This window comes from Podarcis pityusensis, assembly GCF_964106645.2.
Source record: "Podarcis pityusensis genome assembly, chromosome: 8".
NCBI lineage: Eukaryota > Metazoa > Chordata > Lepidosauria > Squamata > Lacertidae > Podarcis > Podarcis pityusensis.
Genome location: NC_138033.1, coordinates 32,660,746 through 32,679,126, shown reverse-complemented (window position 1 = coordinate 32,679,126; position 18,381 = coordinate 32,660,746). Strand labels below are relative to the sequence as shown.

General features: G+C 48.4%; 1 protein-coding gene across 6 annotated transcripts in view; it reads left to right on the top strand.

The window, feature by feature from the left end:
- Positions 1-18,381, top strand: part of MACF1 (microtubule actin crosslinking factor 1) — a 292,958-nt gene that overhangs the window by 44,100 nt on the left and 230,477 nt on the right. The window contains exon 1 of one of the 6 annotated variants that reach the window (XM_081018103.1): positions 2,944-3,103. The exons of the other annotated variants lie outside the window; for them this stretch is intronic. Within the exon in view, the coding sequence (XP_080874229.1) occupies positions 3,052-3,103 (52 nt within the window). The 5' untranslated portion in view covers positions 2,944-3,051. Of the gene's footprint in view, positions 1-2,943; positions 3,104-18,381 lie in introns of those variants that run through there. 6 annotated transcript variants of the gene reach the window in all.

Genomic DNA, 18,381 nt, shown 5'->3' with positions numbered 1-18,381 from the left:
AGTGCTTACCTGAACTGATCCCCACATTCTTTGTTACCTTGGTATACACGGGATACAAGGGCCATTGTCTATTTTAAAAAGAGAATATCTCTGGCCATGTGTTGAGTGACTTTCCAGCATGGCTGAGGAATCACAGTCTCTGTCCCTTTTGCATCCGGAGCATTGCAGAAGGTATAACATATGTGTCTGAGCGTGAAGCTTATAGGCTGGGTGAGCCCAACACCATTATTTGGGCTAGTAGTGCTTTGCATTTGTCCTGGTGTGATTTTTCACTAGAAGCCTGAGTTCAAGTCTTTGGATTTCTGCTCTCCAGCCCCAAAAGAAATGCTAGACTCTCTCGCTGCTTGGACAGAACACAGGGTCCTCAGTTTTAATCACTGGTCGAATTTGCTAAGTTGCATGTTTCAGCGCTCAGACCTCTGTGTGTGCAGGCAAAACGTCTGGTTCTGTTGGTTGCTCCTGTTACCTTCCCAATTTGGTCCACTTTGTGATGGGCTTTAATGGAGTAAAAGGGAGGAAATTCCATTGGGACGGAAGGAAGTGCGATAACATTGAGTGCCTTTGCAACAAGGCTGGTTCTGGTGTATAAAAATAGTGTTTGGGTAAGCAAGCACTTTGCGTTATTTGTAGTCTGAGTGAGGAGGCCTGACAGCACCCACAGATGCTTTTCAGAGCAGCCCCAGCAACCCTCTGCCCACCTTGCAGCTCTGCAGGCGGCTTCTTTGTGGGAGAGGAGGAGAGAAGACATTTGGCATTTCCACTCACAGTGAGGTGGGTCAAGCCTGCTCCCTGCAGGGTTCAGCTGCACTCCCTCAGATAGCATTCAGCAGTCCCTGGTGCGGAGACCGTGGTGCCTGCCATTGCTAAGGCGACTGACGTGGGAGGCTCTGTGGAGCGAGCTGGTGATTGGAAGAGTGGGAGGCTGGCCACGCGAATGCTCAAGTTGCAGGAAAGCAGCAACAGAGAAGCAGGGGGGAGAAGGGAGGCCTGTGGGTGGGATGTGGGACTCTGTGGACAGGCTTAGGCAGCAGCGCTACGCCAAGCTCACACCTAAACCCCTCAGCTGAGTTCTGCAGCTTGCATTTTGCATCTTTCAATAAATGGGGGAGGAATATTTGTGTTTTCTCCGCTGTGGTTAGATATTATGCAATCAAACTTCCTTTGAAAAACCCATTTGCTGCATTGAGAAGGCCAAAGTTACGCAATGAGGGAAAATGCTCCGTGGATGCCAGTCACATTCCACTTGGATCACCTTTTAGGCTATTTGTTCCCAACCAAAAAGCCTTCTGAAAAACAAGTAGTCTCTTTAATGACTTTGCCATTTGCGTGCAAGCAAGAATCGCCGGGGGGGGGGGGGAGGTAAGCAAAGAGGGAAGAAGCTGAGGTGGGCTTCCTCTGTAGCAGTTCTGCATCACCGCCATGTAGGTTTGAGCTTATCTTCCTGTCTAGGATCTAGTTTTGTGCCAGCACATGGCAGAGTGTTGGAGGATAGTTGTACGCAAGAGGGACAGGCCCTTTTGCTTTTTCTTGCTGCATCCCCACAAATCCATGCGTCTTCATGCAGATTGCAAAAATTTGTGGCTTCTCACCACCATGTGTTGTATGGGAAACCACTGCAGCTCCTGTGGCATTTGGGTTTTTATCCAGGCATATCTGAAGAATGAATATGATGTGGGAATCCTTCAGAGGCAACACAGAAGGTGTTGGAGGAGGTATAGCTGCTGATAACCAAACAGACCTTTGACTACTGCTTACTTCTGAATACACCATTTTCCTCCAGCATGTCCCCTCCTATTGCCAAAGGCCTTTCTGACTCTTCTGAGATGTATCGAATGACCATAAATTGTATTGATTCATCTCATCAGAGACACAAAGTAATAGTTAGCAAAATTAAGAGTGTGCAGACTAGGAAAAATCTGGTTCAGATATGACCATGGCCACACATTCCAGTAGGTAGCCTTTAGACAAGGTGCTTCTCTCAGCTTGACCTCAGTGCCCCCCCCCCCCATCTGCAGTGTGAAGACAATAGTACTGATCTACCTTACAGTGGCTCACAATGTAATGCAAAGCCATTGTTTGTTTGACAAACTATGAGCTATCTCGCAGATGATCTAGCAAACCATGGCTCGTTTCGCCAAGGTTTGTTTTGTTTTCCATTTTGGACCTTTGTGGCTGGAGTGGAGAAGCCAAACTATAATTAAGGAACCACTAATAAATCTTAAACCATTATTAAGTAAGGGTTTGGGGTTTGCATAGAACACTGAGCCATAGTTTAAAAACCCAAAATTTCTAAGCCAATGACGAATCCTGGCTTCAAATTTTGGTTTGTTGGTAGATGCTGGGGAGACTTTGGATGATGAAACAAACCATGGTTTAATAAGCAATAGTTTAATAAACAGTTGCTTAGCATTGTGTGCACACCAGGCCAGTTTTGGCATTCACATTGCTATGTACTGAAATGTTAAAATAATACTAAGCATTGTGGTGACTCTCCTCTTTTGCATGGAGAATATCCAGTTGCATTAGTTCCATGTGCCTTGCTGCTTGGTGCTTCTGAATAACTTATTTGAAATCCCACTTACTGCGTGGATGAGGCCTTTCTCTCTTGCATATTTTCTCCAGCTGTGCCATTTCTCTCTCCCTCTTTCTGTGTGGTTTGGTTTTGGGGCGGGGTGGCGGTGGAACCCTACACCTCTCCTTTGCTCACAGATGGGGCCTTTCTACAGTGTCACTGCTGGTTTGCATAAAGAAGAGGGAGGCGTGTGGCTACGTATGGGGTTGGCTGACACCCAATGAGGTTTTTAATGCACACTTCACCTCAAATAAGGAAACACAAAGAGGGCCGTAACACAGGGAGGCTGGCCGGGTGACATCACTGCTCAAAGAGTGACCAAAGTGCAGTTCTTGTCTGGTGGCTGGTTAACTTGGAGCAGGACGGGAGGCTGGCTCGGACCCCCAGAGTGACTCTGTGGATCTGTGCATTAATTCTGCACCCCTTTGGGACATGGTCACGGAGCCTTCCAGCTGAAAGGAGGGCAATCCAGCGGGCAGATGAACACTGAGAAATACCGGAAGTTCCTGGATGGACTCAACAACCTGAAAGGTACAGACGCAAGCTCCTTTATTTCTCCCCCATTGGAGTGTGTGTAGAAAGGAGCAAGGTAGCTGAGCCAGCTCTGTCGCCAGGCTCAGGAGGGAGCAGAGCCCGTTCTCCGGTGGGCACAGGTGCCTGGGATAGGAAGGAATAAGCTCCCAAAGGCTGGCGACGGACAACAGTTTTGCAGCCAGTTGAAGGTGGCTTGCCAGGCACTTCACTTGACTGGAGAGGGGGGCAGCTGTGCACAAGCGTTTCTTTTGTTCCACGGCTGCCTCTGGTCAAACAGGCTTTGCAGGTTTTTAGGACTCAGTGAAAACTGCAAATCCTTTTGGCCAGTGGTGCAAATGGGATGTGTGTCTGTATCGTGAGCAGCAGCAGCACCAGCGATTTCCTCTTCAACCTGCCTTCAGCTCTCTGAAGAGCCATTGTCTCCAACTGGAGACTGGCTTTGTGGGCGGTCAGGCTGGAAGGGAAGCGACTGTTCTTCTTCCCATTAATCTCTGTCCGCCTCAGGTCCGCTGTTCTGTTGGTGGGGCGGGGGATCGACCCCTGTCCTGCTTTGTTCTTCAAGAGGTAGCTGGTCCAGCCTTTGTCCTGGTGGTCCCACCTTGTTTCCGGTACCCATTTCTCCCAAGGTGTCTCAGTGATGCATGAGTCAGAGTTTAAACATGAACCTCTTTCCTGCAATAGCTGAAGGCAATGGCTTTATAGGGACAGAAAAGGATCTAGAAAGCATGTGCTCTTTTACATAAGAAAAACAACTCTCTTTTTTCTTTAAAAAATGCTTCATTATTGCCATTCCTTGGAGTCCAGAGAGGGCTTTGCTAAATAACACCCTGAGAACTTTACTTCTTCCTGCCCTCTGAATCTACCATCCTTGCAGGTTCTGATTTGCAGAGAAGTTTCCAAACATTTTAGCTCTGTGTGGGGTTTTTTTTTGGGGGGGGGGGATATGGATGGACAGAAACGTAAAGCTCTTGTATGAACCAGGATTGTAGACCGGAGGGAGCAGATGGTGCTATGTGATCCTTTTGTACCAGGATCGTGATGGATGGAGACACTCCTTGATGCTCTAGCCAAGCTCTCACTTCCCAGCTCCATTTCCCCCCCACCTCTTTCCCCCACCCCACCCCCAGAGGTTGGGAGAGGGGATAAATGTGTCGATGGACATTTGATCAAGCTCTCTGTGGCCTCTTGAAGCAGGTGCTGGATGGTGGGGAGGGGGGCGCTTGCACAAATGTTCAGTCTGCGCATGCGGTGTGTGGCTAGTGAGATACTTGGGCATATGCTGAATGGCGGCTTGGCTCAATATGCCTTCCAGATATTTTTGCAGCAGGGCAGTCTGTGCCATGCTGGGGATGTTCAGAGCCTTCTCAAGATTGATTGCCATGCCAGTTTGAAAAGGCAGAATGATGCAGGAGAATTTGCTGTGCCCAAATGCTAAATGGTCATACTTGAAATGTTGCTCTCCTGACAAGGGAGATGCTTATGGCTGGGGGTTCAACTGGCTTATTTGTAGCAGGAAAGGATTTTGGTGGATTCCTAAGGCTGATGCATGTTTTCATCAGGTTATGTCCAGCCACCCTTTTGGGAAGGTTGCCTTCCCCTTGGACCCACAGCCACATATTTCCCATGCCCAGTTGTCTGCAAGCCCCTCTGAGCAGCAGAGAGAGAGGGACAGGAGCAGCTGCAGTGGGAAAGGGTGGAAGCCGATTCTAGGAAAGAGCCATAGCTCGGTGGCATCCCACCAATGTTGCATGCAGATGGTCCTGGGTTCAGTCCCCAGAATTTCCTCCCAAGTCTGAGAAATAGTCCTCTCTTGAGCCCCTAAGCAGCCACTGAGAGGTGATGTTGTGTCCGACCATCACTTTGAAACTCCCTGCCCATTGAAACCAGGCAGCCAGTCTTTGTGGTTAAAACATTGTTGGTTAGGCAAGCCTATCCAGACATGTCAATGTCGATGTGCTTTAATCTTTTTTTTTTAACTGTTGTTAATAACGTTTTAAATTGTTTTAAACTGTTTTATCGGTAGTTTTAATATTTTGCATAAACTGCTCAGAGATTTTGCTGCAATCAGTTGGTGTCTGAGCTTCCCCATATGAATGAATAAATCCACCCTGAGCTTTTGGTGGACCTAGAGTCAGATTCCTGTGTCCCTGTGGGCAAGGAATTGGAGGGGAATGGGCAGGCAGCTGGGCTCCATGGCTCAAACTTCCTCTCTGTTGGCAAGCAAAGAAGTCTGCTCTCGACTCTTTCCCTGGCTTGAACTGCAGGAGAATATCGTTTCTTGTTGGGGCGTCTCATTAGTCAATGTGTTTTGGCCTAGTTTTCTCTCTCTTTCCTGTTTATTTTCCTGGCCTCCAGCAGGGCTCCAGAGCTTTCCTGGGGTAGTCCAGTGACCCATTTTGACTTGTCGTGGCCTCGGTTCCTTCCGTTCCCTGTTGGAATAAGGGTGGTTGGTAATGGCAACCCCAGCGGGGAAGTCTCCCCGAACAAGCCTGTGTTTCAAGCACAATCTAAATTTGAAATGGTCGTACTGCAGCCAGGCTTGTAGACAGCTGCTCACCTCATCGCCTCTGTTGATTTAAAAATTGCCTCTAGGTGACCAGGAAGGAGATGTGGAAGAAAGTTCTTTTCCCCCCTTTTAGATGACTGCTGTACCGCAAATGGTTGATATATAGTGTGGGGTGTGGTTTTTTGTGGGGTTTTTGTTTTGTTTTGTTTAAATGGGGCAGTCTTTGACTTGTTTGAGGCTATGATGGAACCAAAATGTGAGTTTCCTCAAATAAAGCAAGTTATTGGAGCTGAGGAAATCAGGAATTGCCTTAAATGGGGACGCAGGGGCAAGAAACAGCTTGGAATCTGCTATTTATTATGATGACTAGTAATAGTAGTAGCACCAGCAGCAGGAGCCGACGTTTTCTCAGGCTTAAAAGCATTGTTTGGGAGAAAGGCACTCCTTTCTCCTTTTGACTGTTACGCTTAAGCAATGATCTGCCATGACTCAAATGGGATCCCGGAGAGCTTAAATTCAGCCCTGGCTGTCCATAATTTTTCTCTGGAAGTTGTCTCAGCTGATCATGATGTTTTGTGTTGCAAAGGTGAGCTGTGTGTTTAGTTTAGCTCAATGCCAAAGGGGCTGCCCTCTGCCTGTTTTCACATTCCCACCTGGCTCGCTGTCACTTTCACGTTGCCAGACTTAGAAGAGAGGCCCGTGACCTCCTATTCCTGCATTTGCCATACAAGAAGAGTTAATCCAGTTCACTTAAATTGGAAGGACTTTGTGTGCGTCTGCGCAGAAAGAGTGTGTCAGAGAAGAGAAAGTTGGGGCTGTGTCCTTCATAAATGTTTTTTTTCCTGTCTCCACCATTTGCAGCTGGTGTTGGGGAATCAAGTGTAAGTCAAACTCCTGCATGGCTCAAGTAGTGAAGCAACTGTTTGGAATTAAGGGCAAGCCTGGAGACATTCTTTTAACACACACACACACGCTGGACATATAACCCTCCCCATTTGGCCAGCACATCAGCAGCTGTGATACGGAAGTGAGTTTGGCAACTCATTGCCAACCAGCTGGCCTTTTTGTTTAAAAGTACCTTTTAAAAAATGAAAGGTATTGCATACCTGTCTTCTGCCCGGTGCTGGACCTTCTGTTTTTCTCCACTTGGCCCAGCTGACCTTGTGTTCCACTTTTGCTCCTCCTGCTTTCAATTCTGCATCTATCCTGGTTTAGGGCTAGGCAATTAGTAGGTCGCTGCTGGATTTGTGGAAGAGATGGCATTTGTTCTCCTGATGCAGTCCCTGCTGTGTTCCTCTCCTCTTGGCTTGTAGACCCTCTCGGAAGCAGAGGAACTCTGGCCCTTGGACTCAAGGAATGCTCAAGGAGCTTTGGCAAAGATTGTGCCCAGTGGGGAGTGGGAAAGGCCTGGATTGCTGTGTGGCTTTTTGACATATTCCTTTGGGACCCTTCTGTCTTGCTAGCCTTCTTCACTTCTTGATTGTTTTGAACCCACTGTGCTGAAATTATAATTTCATTGTTTTATATTTTATGTAAGATGGTTTGAAAGGGACGCGGGTGGCGCTGTGGGTAAAACCTCAGTGCCTAGGACTTGCCGATCGTATGGTTGGCGGTTCGAATCCCCATGGCGGGGTGAGCTCCCGTCGTTCGGTCCCAGCTCCTGCCCACCTAGCAGTCCGAAAGCACTCTTAAGTGCAAGTAGATAAATAGGGACTGCTTTATAGCGGGAAGGTAAACGGTGTTTCCGTGTGCTGTGCTGGTGCTGGCTCGCCAGCTGCAGCTTCGTCACGCTGGCCACGTGACCCGGAAGTGTCTTCGGACGGCGCCGGCTCACGGCCTCTAGAGCGAGATGAGCACGCAACCCTAGAGTTGGACACGACTGGCCCGTACGGACAGGGGTACCTTTACCTTTACCTTTAAGATGGTTTGAGGGATTTTTTTTTTTTTTTTTAAAAACCAATCAAGCAGTGTGCAAATTTCATGAAATAAACAAATGTTCACATGCCTGCAGTCCTGTTGCTGTCAATGTCACAGCTTCCCCACATTTCTGCAAAAGGCCTTCAAAGAGATTGCAGCCCAGAACTGTGGTATTTGGTAGCAAAGTTGATTCTGTTGAATTTGGTCTCTGGTCACTGGAGCATCAAAGTAACTGTCTTCCCTTTGGGTGTTTGGTTATAACTGTTTTTGCTGTGCTATTGCCAGAGGGGGCTGTCCTGCAAGGACTTCCTTAGTGTTCATTTTGCATCTCTTTGGCCTCTGCATGGAGATGGGACAGACCTTGGTGTTTCATGGCTACCTCGCTGCCCTGTTTATCATGTACCCTGACAGGTAACCCTTCAGCGCATGTGTCAGAGAGGGGGCTAAGACACAAATGCTTGTGCCTCAACTAGCCTGTTAGTCTTCTAGACTTGTGTTCAAATCCAACCAACAATTGGGTTGCTCCAGCTACTCTGTGCAACTTCTTCACAATGAAATGAAATAAAACTTGGTGCGTGAATTCTGAATTCCTGATTTACCTTCAGCTTTCAGGGTGTTGGGCAGGCAATCCTACAAGTTGAGTTGGGCCATTGGGGATGGATTCTACTTGACGCCGGTGCCAAGAATGAAGCAATTGCTGTGCTTAATTAATATGACGCATGGAGCTTAAATCAAGCCCTGCTACAGCCCCAGAGTTACTTTAGAATGTTAGCTTTTATATCTGAAACTTAGAAGCTACAGAACCTCTGAGTGTGTGCAGAATACCTTCTCATCACTTGAGAAACTACAGGCAGCCCTGGGTAGACTGGGGCTCATGGCTTCCAGGTTAAATGATGTGTTGGGGCAACCCAGCCAGATGGGTGGGGTAAAATAAAATGGTAAATTTTGCACTTTTGATGTGGCCTCTTTCTAGCCTCACATGACATACTGAATGCATGGGATGAAGACTGGATCATAGCGTTCCACAGATTTGGTACCCTCTGGTGGGTCACATGAACAGGTCATGGGGAGGAGAGAATGATCCACAGATGCTGTTTGGATTGCTTCTGCTGTGATGCCATGATCCTGTAAAAGTATTTTGCTGATATAATTCTTTTTGTACGTGAGGCCCTTGCGAAATGTGATACAGTTCTTAACTGGATTGAAGAAAGATACATCTTAGAATCTAATGTTAGAACTTGGATACTTAGAATAACCTGTCCTGGGCTTCTTATGAAGGGTGGGATATAAATAAAACTTAACAAAATAAAACACCATCCATCTATCCTGCAGATGGGTGGAATGGAGAAAACACCTTTGAGCCTGTGTGGAGTGCCCTTTTTGTCACCATGAGGTCTGTTCGGAAAAATCTGCCTATATGTTTCCAAGCCCAGTTCAATGTTGAGTCAGCTCCAAATCTCTGAAGGAACCCCTTCCCCTCCTCTACTTGCCCAGGCTTTAAGTTTGGTACTAGAGGTTCTTATAGTTGTCTTGCTATCAGGTGAACAATGCTGTGTGAAAATTTGGGGAAATACCTTTTTGGTGGTGGCACCCCATCCCTGGAATGCCCTGTTGCGGTGTGTCTAGTGCTCACATTCCTTGGTTTTTTGGCACTGGCTAAAGATGTCCAGGGTTCTGCGTGGAGTTGTAATATGGTTTGTTACTGTATTAAAAATCTGCTATAATACATAGCAGCTATATCATTATGATAATGCTTTAGTAATTTTTCTCTGATGTGTTGGATTTGTTTCTTTTTGCAGCAGTCATTGTGATTTGTTTTATGTTATAACAATCCTGGGATTCTTAAAACAATGAAGAATGGGTTTATAAATGGAAGGAAATGAAATAAATACTGTAATTATCTCAACCTTAATTTCTTTTTTCAGTATAGAGGTTTTTTTTTTATTTTGCCCTTCCGGTGGCTCTGCGTCTTTTAAACTGCCAAAACTGTACTTTAATAATACATTAGGACAAATACGTTGTACTTGGTATACTTCATTTTAGTTTATGGCATGTGAATTTCTGCCCTTCTTTCGAAGAGCTCAGGGCAGTGTACATAAGTCTGTCTCTGATTGGCACAACAACCCTTTGAGGTAGGTTAGGCGGAGAGGCAGAAACGTGGCCAAGGGTCACCCAGGGAGCTTCATGGCTGAGTGGGGATTTCTGAACCCATGTGTCTCTGTTATTGATTTTTGTCATGTAAGCCATTATGGGGGCTTTTGGCCAGTTAAGTGGGAGCTTGCATTTGAATGAATAACAGTAGGAATATTCCCATTTTGATCCATGCTGAGTCATCAGTGTTCCCTCCCCTTCATTCCCCAGAGGGTCCTCCCAGAAGCAAAGCCCTCCTGTTAATTGTCTTATTTGTTCCCTTAGGCTGGAAGTCACATTGCTAATGTAGGTCACTGAGCTTTCCAGGAGAAATTTCCTGCCTCAAGTTTTGATGGGCAGCAGCCATGACGGTCACTGCTCTTGAACAGACACACACACACATGCACACTCCCTCTGCAGAGTGCCCAGTGGCTTCCTGCTTAGCTCACGTGGAGGGAGAAGCTCTTTTGACCAAGATTTTATTATGGCATTGTCTCCCCAGATGTGGGTCTCCCCAGCTGGCTTGTTGTTTTCCAGCAGGCAAAGTTCCAGTAGCCAAGGTTTCTGGACCACTTTTCTTCCCCTGTGTGCCTGGGCCATTGTCCAGGAAACCTTTGGACCCTTAAAATGCTTCTGGCTAAACCTTCCTACAAAAGATGGCTTCCTTCAGTCTATCCACAAAAGATGGCTTCCTTCAGTCTATCCACAAAAGATGGCTTCCTTCAGTCTATCCGCCCTAAAGCAGCCTCAGAAAACGACTGCCCTCTACTATTGAAGGTTCATTCATGAACCCCATTCAGGTGGCAAAGGTGTGTCTCGGGGGGGGGTGAGGAGAGGGAGAAGCCCTGCTTCATAGCTCTAAAGTTTTGTTCTCCATGAAGGAGCAGCAGCCCCTTGGCATTTTCTTACCTGACCTTCTGTGTGTGAGTTTCAGGGGTGGGGATTGGCCAGTGTTAATGACACCAGCCTTTGCCAACCAGGTGCCCTCTGGATGCTACTGGACTACAACTGCCATCATCCCCTGTCAGCAGGGGCAGATGGCAGTGGAAGTCCCACAACATCTGGCCCAATTGCCTTCTAAATCCGGCCCGCGGACGGTCCGGGAACCAGCATGTTTTTACATGAGTAGAATGTGTCCGTTTATTTAAAATGCATCTCTGGGTTATTTGTGGAGCATAGGAATTCGTTCATTATTTTTTTCCAAAATATAGTCTGGCCCCCCACAAGGTTTGAGGGATAGTGGACCGGCCCCCTGCTGAAAAAGTTTGCTGACCCCTGGTCTTGAGTGTTTTATACCATGGGTTATATTGTTTTACGGTGTGTTTTCTCCTTTTGTTAACTTCTAGGTGCGTTCTCTGTCCTCAAAAGCGCTTTTTAGAAATCGCCTTTGCTTCCTTGAGTTTCTGTGGGGTGCCTGCTTCTGCCTTGAGGCTGCAGCTGTGTGTCATAATTGGACATGTAACCAGTAGCTTTCCACTGGAGTCTCTCTGGAGTGTGAGCCAGATGTTCATGCAGTAAAGTGGGTTAAGTGCCAGAAATTGGGCTGAAGCACAAGCAGTGTGTCCCCTCCCTGCCTTTTTGCTGTTTTGGGGTCACCATTCTGAATGCAGTATCATCGACTGGTGATGAAAACACCATCTGCCCCATACCATATGTCCCCGTGCCTGTTTCCCTAAAGATACACTCAAAACCCAGTCTCCTGACCCAAGACGATGCTAATGTCTGCCCAAGGTGGATAACTGTGTCTTCGGATGGGATTTATCTGGTCCTCCGACTCTTTAGTGGCTGTGTATTTACTGAATTTGGGCGTTCCCTGAAATCATACCTGCTAGGGAGTGTCCATGTTGCTTGGACTGATTTGGCTAGCAAAACAGGGCTGGGTTCTTTTGGGCTCTGAATGTAAGAACATTGTTTGAGATCTTGTCCTTGCCGCTTGCCCAAGACTTTCACCACCCTTCAGCTTCCCTGAAATAGGTGGTTAAAGTGTTTTCCCAGGATATCTGCTTCAAGTTATTTATTGTATTTATATTGCACCTTTTTCTCTGAGGAACTCAAGGTGTGGTGTATGTGGTTCTCCTCAATACAACAACCCTACGAGGTAGGTTAGCCTGACAGATGGTGTCTAGCCCCCAAGGTCACCCAGGGAGCTTCATGGCTGAGTGGGGATTTGAACCCTGGTCTCCCAGGTCCTAGTCCGAGACTCTAACCCAGGGGTTGGCAACGTTTTTTGAGGCCGATCTGGTCCACCCCATCAGACCTCTTGGTGGGCCGGAGCATGCACGCCTGTGCACTCAAGCTATTTTCGGCACTCTTCTGGGTCAGAAGAGCACCGAAAATAACGTGCACATGTGCATGGTCGCTCCTCTGTCCCAGAAGTGTGCAGGAAATAGTGTGTACGCATGCGTATGTACACTCATGTGTGCCCACGCTATTTCCGGCGTTCTTCTGACCCTGAAGTCAGTCCCCACAGCAAGAAAAAAAATGGCACCACGGGGGAAAAGCACAGAATCCCCACGCCGATCCATGGAACTGCCCTGGGCCAGTTCCTGGAAGCTCATGGGCCAGGACTGGCCCATGGGCCTTAGGTTGCCGACCTCTGCTCTAAGCATTGGGTGCAACCAAACTCAAACCTCTTGTGCTACAGGGAAGGGGAGAAAGGGGTGAGAAAGTCTGTTCTGAGAATGTCCGCCATAGACAGCCTTAGAAGGCTGACTTTTCTGCCAAGGCTTGAGAGCTATCACCAGTTCTCAGGAGTTAGAGGTGCTCTAATGAAGGCATTGTTCCTTCTGGCCTTACTTCTTAACTCTCTCCCCACCCCCTTGGTGTCCTGCCTGGGTGAACAGGTCTTGCAGGTTTTTGGAGTACAACCGAAACCTGCAAAGCACATTTGACCAGAGACTACAGAGGTGTGCCAGGAAAGAAGAAGAATTCATGTTCCATGAGCGGCAGAAACAGTTTTGTCTGAGCCAAGCTGCATGTTGTGCTAAGCCTGTGCCTAAAAAGTCTGCTTAAAACCAGCTACTCTGTCAGCAAGAGCTCTGTGTGTACCACTGATTCCAGATCATGACCAGGAGGAGAGCATGACTCTCTTTCCTTCCTCCCATTCTCAGTGCCACTTTCCTGCTGGAAATCACCTCTGAAGGTGCTATTTGCAGCAAACAGCTTTCAAATGATGATTAAAGAGAGGAGCTAGGAGGAATTGGCCGCTTGAATCCTGGCCCCGGGGGCGCCATCAGGTGGCATCTGGGTATAGGCGCGGCTCAGGATGCCACCTCCAGGCCCCCACTTCCAGTGTTTATTTTTCGTATTTTTGCTTTTTTGCCCAGTCATGTGTTAATTTCTTTGAATTGGAAGCAGTTGGGGCTGCTCAAGGTGTCTGTGTATGATAAGACAGCCTGAGCTATGACTCTGTGTGTGTGTGTGTGTGTGTGTGTGTGTGTGTGTGTGTGTAGGTGCCTTGATGCTTTTCTACCCCCCACCCCCACCCCTGGGGCAAGGGGCACGTTCCTTTGCAGATCCCAGTGCTGTCTTGTGGAGATGGGTGGGAAACTGCATGGATCAGGGTGGGTGGGTGGGTGCAGTCCTAAGTATTTATATGGCCATATGATGCTGGGGCTAAAGGGAGCAGGTCCGTGTCATCTGGGGCCAAGGAGAGCTGTAGTCCAAAGCCCCTGGAGGGCACCAGGTTGGGAATGGCTTGCCTGGACCCAAGCTAAGCAAAGAAATGTTAGCATTTGCATGATTTAATTTGGTTTCTAATGGGCAAATAGGTTTTAAGACAGGAGAGCAACCCTCCAGGGAACAGAATACTGATCCTTCTTTGCGTTTTGATGATCGCAAATTCCTGATTGCCTTGTGACTTTCAAGGTTGCATTGAGGGGAATAGGGAATAGAGTGGGGAGACTCTAGCGTAACAAGTGGGGGGCAAAATGCCCCTTTAAAAGTTTCCATGAAACGAGCTGAGTTTCTGCTTCTGGTGAATGTGCCTGATTAGGAGGAAAGCGAGGTGAGGGGGATTTCCACATGAGCCGGGAGATGAATGGTGGAGGTTTCTGTTTGCATAAACACGCTTTCTGTTTGCATCCAAAAATCTCTCCCTCCCTCCCCCCTACACACACACACACACACACACACACACGGAATCCATGCAGCGACACAGGCGGAAGCAGTGGTGCTGCTGCAGCTGGATCTGTCTAGCAAAACCAAATGAGAATTCGTTCAGCTGTTCAAATTAGAACTTGGCCAGACACGCGCAGGGTTTTCATGCTCCACATCTTCAGCGCCAGTCGCTAAAACAGCAAGGAGAATCTCTCTGACAAACCGATTTATTTTATCACAGCAGGAGGCCTTCAAGGACTACTGCCCAGGTTCTCAAATGTGAGCTTTTGTCATGCCAAGTTGCCTTCCTTCTTATTTCAAGGGTCCTCCCGTTGTCTCGCCATGGCAAGGCCTCTTTTGAGAGAGGATTGCAGCCTAACAACCCACAATTTCAGTGCCTCGCCCTCAGCTGGGGAAGTGTGGAGCCTGGCGCTTTAAGCCTGCAGGCCCACCCGTGAGGTCTGAATGGTTGGGGCAGTTAACCTGCAAAGTTGTCACAATGCAGACTGTAGCCATTGTGCGCATGGTGTGTGCATTATTATCTACCATTGACTCAATTGCACTGAATTTAACTCGGCAGTGTAATGCAAATCCAAATATTTGTAAGCCGCCCAGGGTGGCTGGGGAAACCCAGCCAGATGGGTGGGGTATAAATAATAAAATTATTATTTATTTCTTATCTGCCGTTGGCCTAACTACTTGCTCTTCCCTCACATTCCCACAGTGGATTCATTAACAGGATTTGCAAGACTCGAGCCTGTTTGGGATCCTTCTCCATACAATGTTTGCTTTGGAAGCAAGATCTGTACACTGAGAAGGCCGCCTCCTGCTTCTCTTCCTTACATGATTGCAATCTCTGAGGTCTACCAAGAATGACCTCTTGAGTTTACCTTTTCTCAGCATGCCATGTAGAAAGATGATTGCAGGGGATGCTTCTCTGTTGGGGTTTTTTATGTCCTTGGACTTCTGCAAATTCCTGGAGGCTCAGGCTATCCATGGGTACTAGCCAGGGTGGCTACATTCTGCTGCTGCTGCCAGAGGTACTATGCCCTTGTATACCAGTAGCTGGGAATTGCAGGGGGGGGGCAGAGTGTTGTTCCCTTGGGTCCTCCTTATGGGAGTTGTAGTCCAAAACACCTGGAGGGGCACGTGTCGGCTGGAAAGTCTGGAGGGCACCAGAGCTGCTCTAGCCACTCTCTCAGAGCAGCTGCTGGACCAGAACAGCATGCATCCGCAGGCCCCTTGGAGTGATTTTTAACTCACTTGAGTGGTGTTTGTGTTTGTGTTGGAAGTGGGTGGCCTGTCTGCGTGGAAGACGTTACAAAAATACACTCGGAACAGGCCCAGCATACCAGAAAAAGACACGGTGTGGATGGTTCCCACAAGCCTAACATTTTCATATTTCCCATCTCTGCCAAGTAGCCTCTGGGTTTGGTGTTAGAATAACAGGCTTGTTTGTGAAGACACCGCAGCTTTTGTTCAACTGGCAAAAAGGGCCTTTTTCACTCCCTCATTCAAGGCTGCTTTCTCTCTCTCCCCCCACTCTATTTTTCTTCTTCTTTCCTGCTTCCTAAGCTGCTGTGGGAAGGTTGGAGAGCGTTTGAAGGGGATTCCTTGAAAGCACCCGGACGCTTGAGAAGAGGGGAATTGAGGGGGCTCAGTGAAGCAGAAGGAATTATGGGTTCATAAGTTCCCATGCGCAGCCGAGGCTGCCCCCATACTTCCAATAAAAATCCAGTCCACATGCAGGGGCCACAAGCAGATGCCAACCCACCCGTGTCAGGGGGAAGCAGCAAACGGCCTCCAGAGTCACTGTCCAGTTTGTCCAGGTCTTCAGATGGACACTGAGCCTGCAGTGAGACACTTCTGTGATTCACAGAAGTGTACCGGCATATTCACAGAAACATGGGTTGTTGTGGAGCATGGCTGGGCTGCTGACCTTGTGGAGAGGGCTACATTTCTTATGGGGTTTCAGCTGCAGGTGGGGCCAGATGTAAAGGTGGGTGGCTTTTTCTTGCTTTCTGCCACCTGCATGAGATTAGGCTGGGGGATGGAGGCTACCAACCCCACCTGTGGGAATCATCTCCAGGAGGGTGTGCAGCTGGTGGCCATCTCATGTTTGCCCTCTACATCTGGGTATTCAGAGCTATATTCCCCCTATCTGTGGAGGTTCCATTTTATCTGGCATCACTAATAGGCAGGGCTTTTTTTCAACTGGAACTCAGTTCCTGCACCTCTTAGGTGGGCACCATTGCCATTACAAGAGAGCAAGGGAGGTGTTCATGGTGAGTATATGGGAGGCTTTGCATTGCCTTAAAAGTCCCTGGTTGCTTTTTAAGCAAGTTCAAGGCTGGGGAGAAGGTGCTCTATGCAAGCAGCACTGTATCTGCTCAGTTTGTCCTGCTTTTGGCAATGCTGTGTGCCCACACGGAGCCAAGGGACCCATTCTCCTGGGTTAGGCCCACCTTTTTCCAGCTTGTCCTCCTTTTGCCCTGGTCTCCCAGGTGGGGAGGCATCTCCCCATGCCCCGCCCCCCCCACTCCTCAGTTGGTTGTGCCTTCATGGGAGGGAAAGTGGGAGGCGCTCCTTCCTTTTCACATAAATCTAGAAGGGCCTCTGGCCTGCCATCATGTCTGGTGCCCTCCCCCTGGGGAACCCCCACATGCTGGCAGCTTCCAGGGCTCTGCTATAAACAGCGATTAGTTGCTTGGGGTTCGAGGCCTCTGAGAACTTCACAAAAGGTCTGGCCTCGCTGCCTTTTTTCTCAGGACTTAATTAATTCTCTGTCAGTCTGCATGTCTCTTTTCTTTTTGAATTCTCACCCCACCCCCAATTTTCTTGTTTGCTTTTTCTGCTTCCAAAGTTCCTTTTTTGTGGCGGTGCTGTGGATGGGTGGGGGTGTCTTTCTGCATCCAAAACATCTCCACCCACCCCCCTCAAATGCACACCTTTTGCGAGCAGCCCACGTCTGCTCCTTGCCGCCTGCTTCCGAAGTTTCCTCTTTCTCTGTTGGCCAACACGGAGGTCTTCATTCCTGTCTGCCTCCATGACTCCCTTGTTTCTCTGCTCTGTTACCAAAACTGCCCTCCTCTTCTCCATTCATTGTGTCTTAGTTTCCACTATCAACCTCCCCACCCCGCTTTTTAAATGTTCAGGGTGATTTTCAAAAACTGTTTGTACAGTGCCATTAATGTACTTTTTAGAGTAGCATGAGTTAAGAAAGGGGGGGAAAGGTACCTGCCTGCAAGGAGCTTGCAGTGCTGGGGGAAAAAGAGGGGACAGGAGAGCCTCTGGGGAGCAGGATTTTCTGTTGTCAGTCTTGAACCACCAATATCATTTGAGTGACCCACACCAGAAAGATGGAGCAAGTTTGTTTTCTGTTGCTCCAAGGGATAGGACCCGAACCAATGGATTGAAATGACAGGAAAGGAGAATCCTACTGAACATTAGGCAGACGGTAAGAGCTGTTCAACAGTGGATGGACTTCCTCAGAAGGTGGTGGACTTTCCTCCACTGAAGGTTTTTAAACAGGTTGGATGCCCATTTTTCAGTGATCCCTGCATTGCAGGGGGTTGGATTAGATGTCCCTTTGGGAGTCCATTCCAACTCTGCAATTCTGTGATTCCATGAACCGGAGTTTTGGTCCATGTGAATCAATCCTAGAGGCCCCATCTTCAGTGCAGAGGGGAGCTGGCTGCCAGCTGCATTGCTGATGTGCAGGGCAGTTGCACAGAAGCAGTGAGTGCGCACGTGGGCACTTGTCAGGCATCTGCTGGAGCTTCACGGCTGGCACATTTTTGGAATGCCATTTCAGCAGCAGCTCCCCTTGGGCACTCTGGAAGCCGTGGAGGCAGAGGAGCTGTAGGGTGTGGGGATCTGCCTGGGCTGGCAGGAGCAGAGTAGTGATACGTTCATGTTTACATCAGTGCTCCTTCTCTCTGCCCCTGTCTTGCCATGCTTCTGGAGAGAGAGGAGCTGCCAGTGGAGGCTTCCTGCTGGAACTGAAGAGAAGCCTCCTTCCTTGAGGGCCTTGAAGAAAACCCTTCATAAACACGAAAGCAGAAATGTGCTCTGTTTGCAATGAAGCACAAGCGCCAAGCTTCTTCCTGGCATTTTTTTAAGGGGTGGGGATGTTGGCATGCCACTGTGCAAACTGCAGGATGCTGTGAAATTGGGGCAGGACAATGGGCGCAGCCAGGATTTTTGTTGTGGGGGGCAGGACCGATGTGATTGGTCAGTTAAGTATTTCTGTTGTTTTACCTGATCTAGGAGGGGCAGATGCCACTCGCACCCCACCCCACCCCACCCCACCCCGGCTATGCCCATGGGCAGGACCCCTACCCAGCGTGGCTTTAGTAAAAGTTGCCTCAATGTTGGTCCCAAAGAGAGAGAGAGAGAGAGAGAGAGAGAGAGAGCTACCTTCAGACTTCCTGTAGTAGGTAGGGCTCTCTGGTGGCAATTCTGAGGAAGAAAACCTGAAATGAAGAAGAATGCATTTCCAAATGTTATTCCTGAAATGTCTGGCTTGAACTGTGGACTTCATACATGCATGGGCTACCAGGCAAACCTTTTTCGGGAAGAGGGCAATTTGTAATTAGTATGTTACTATTAAGTAAAGGAAAAT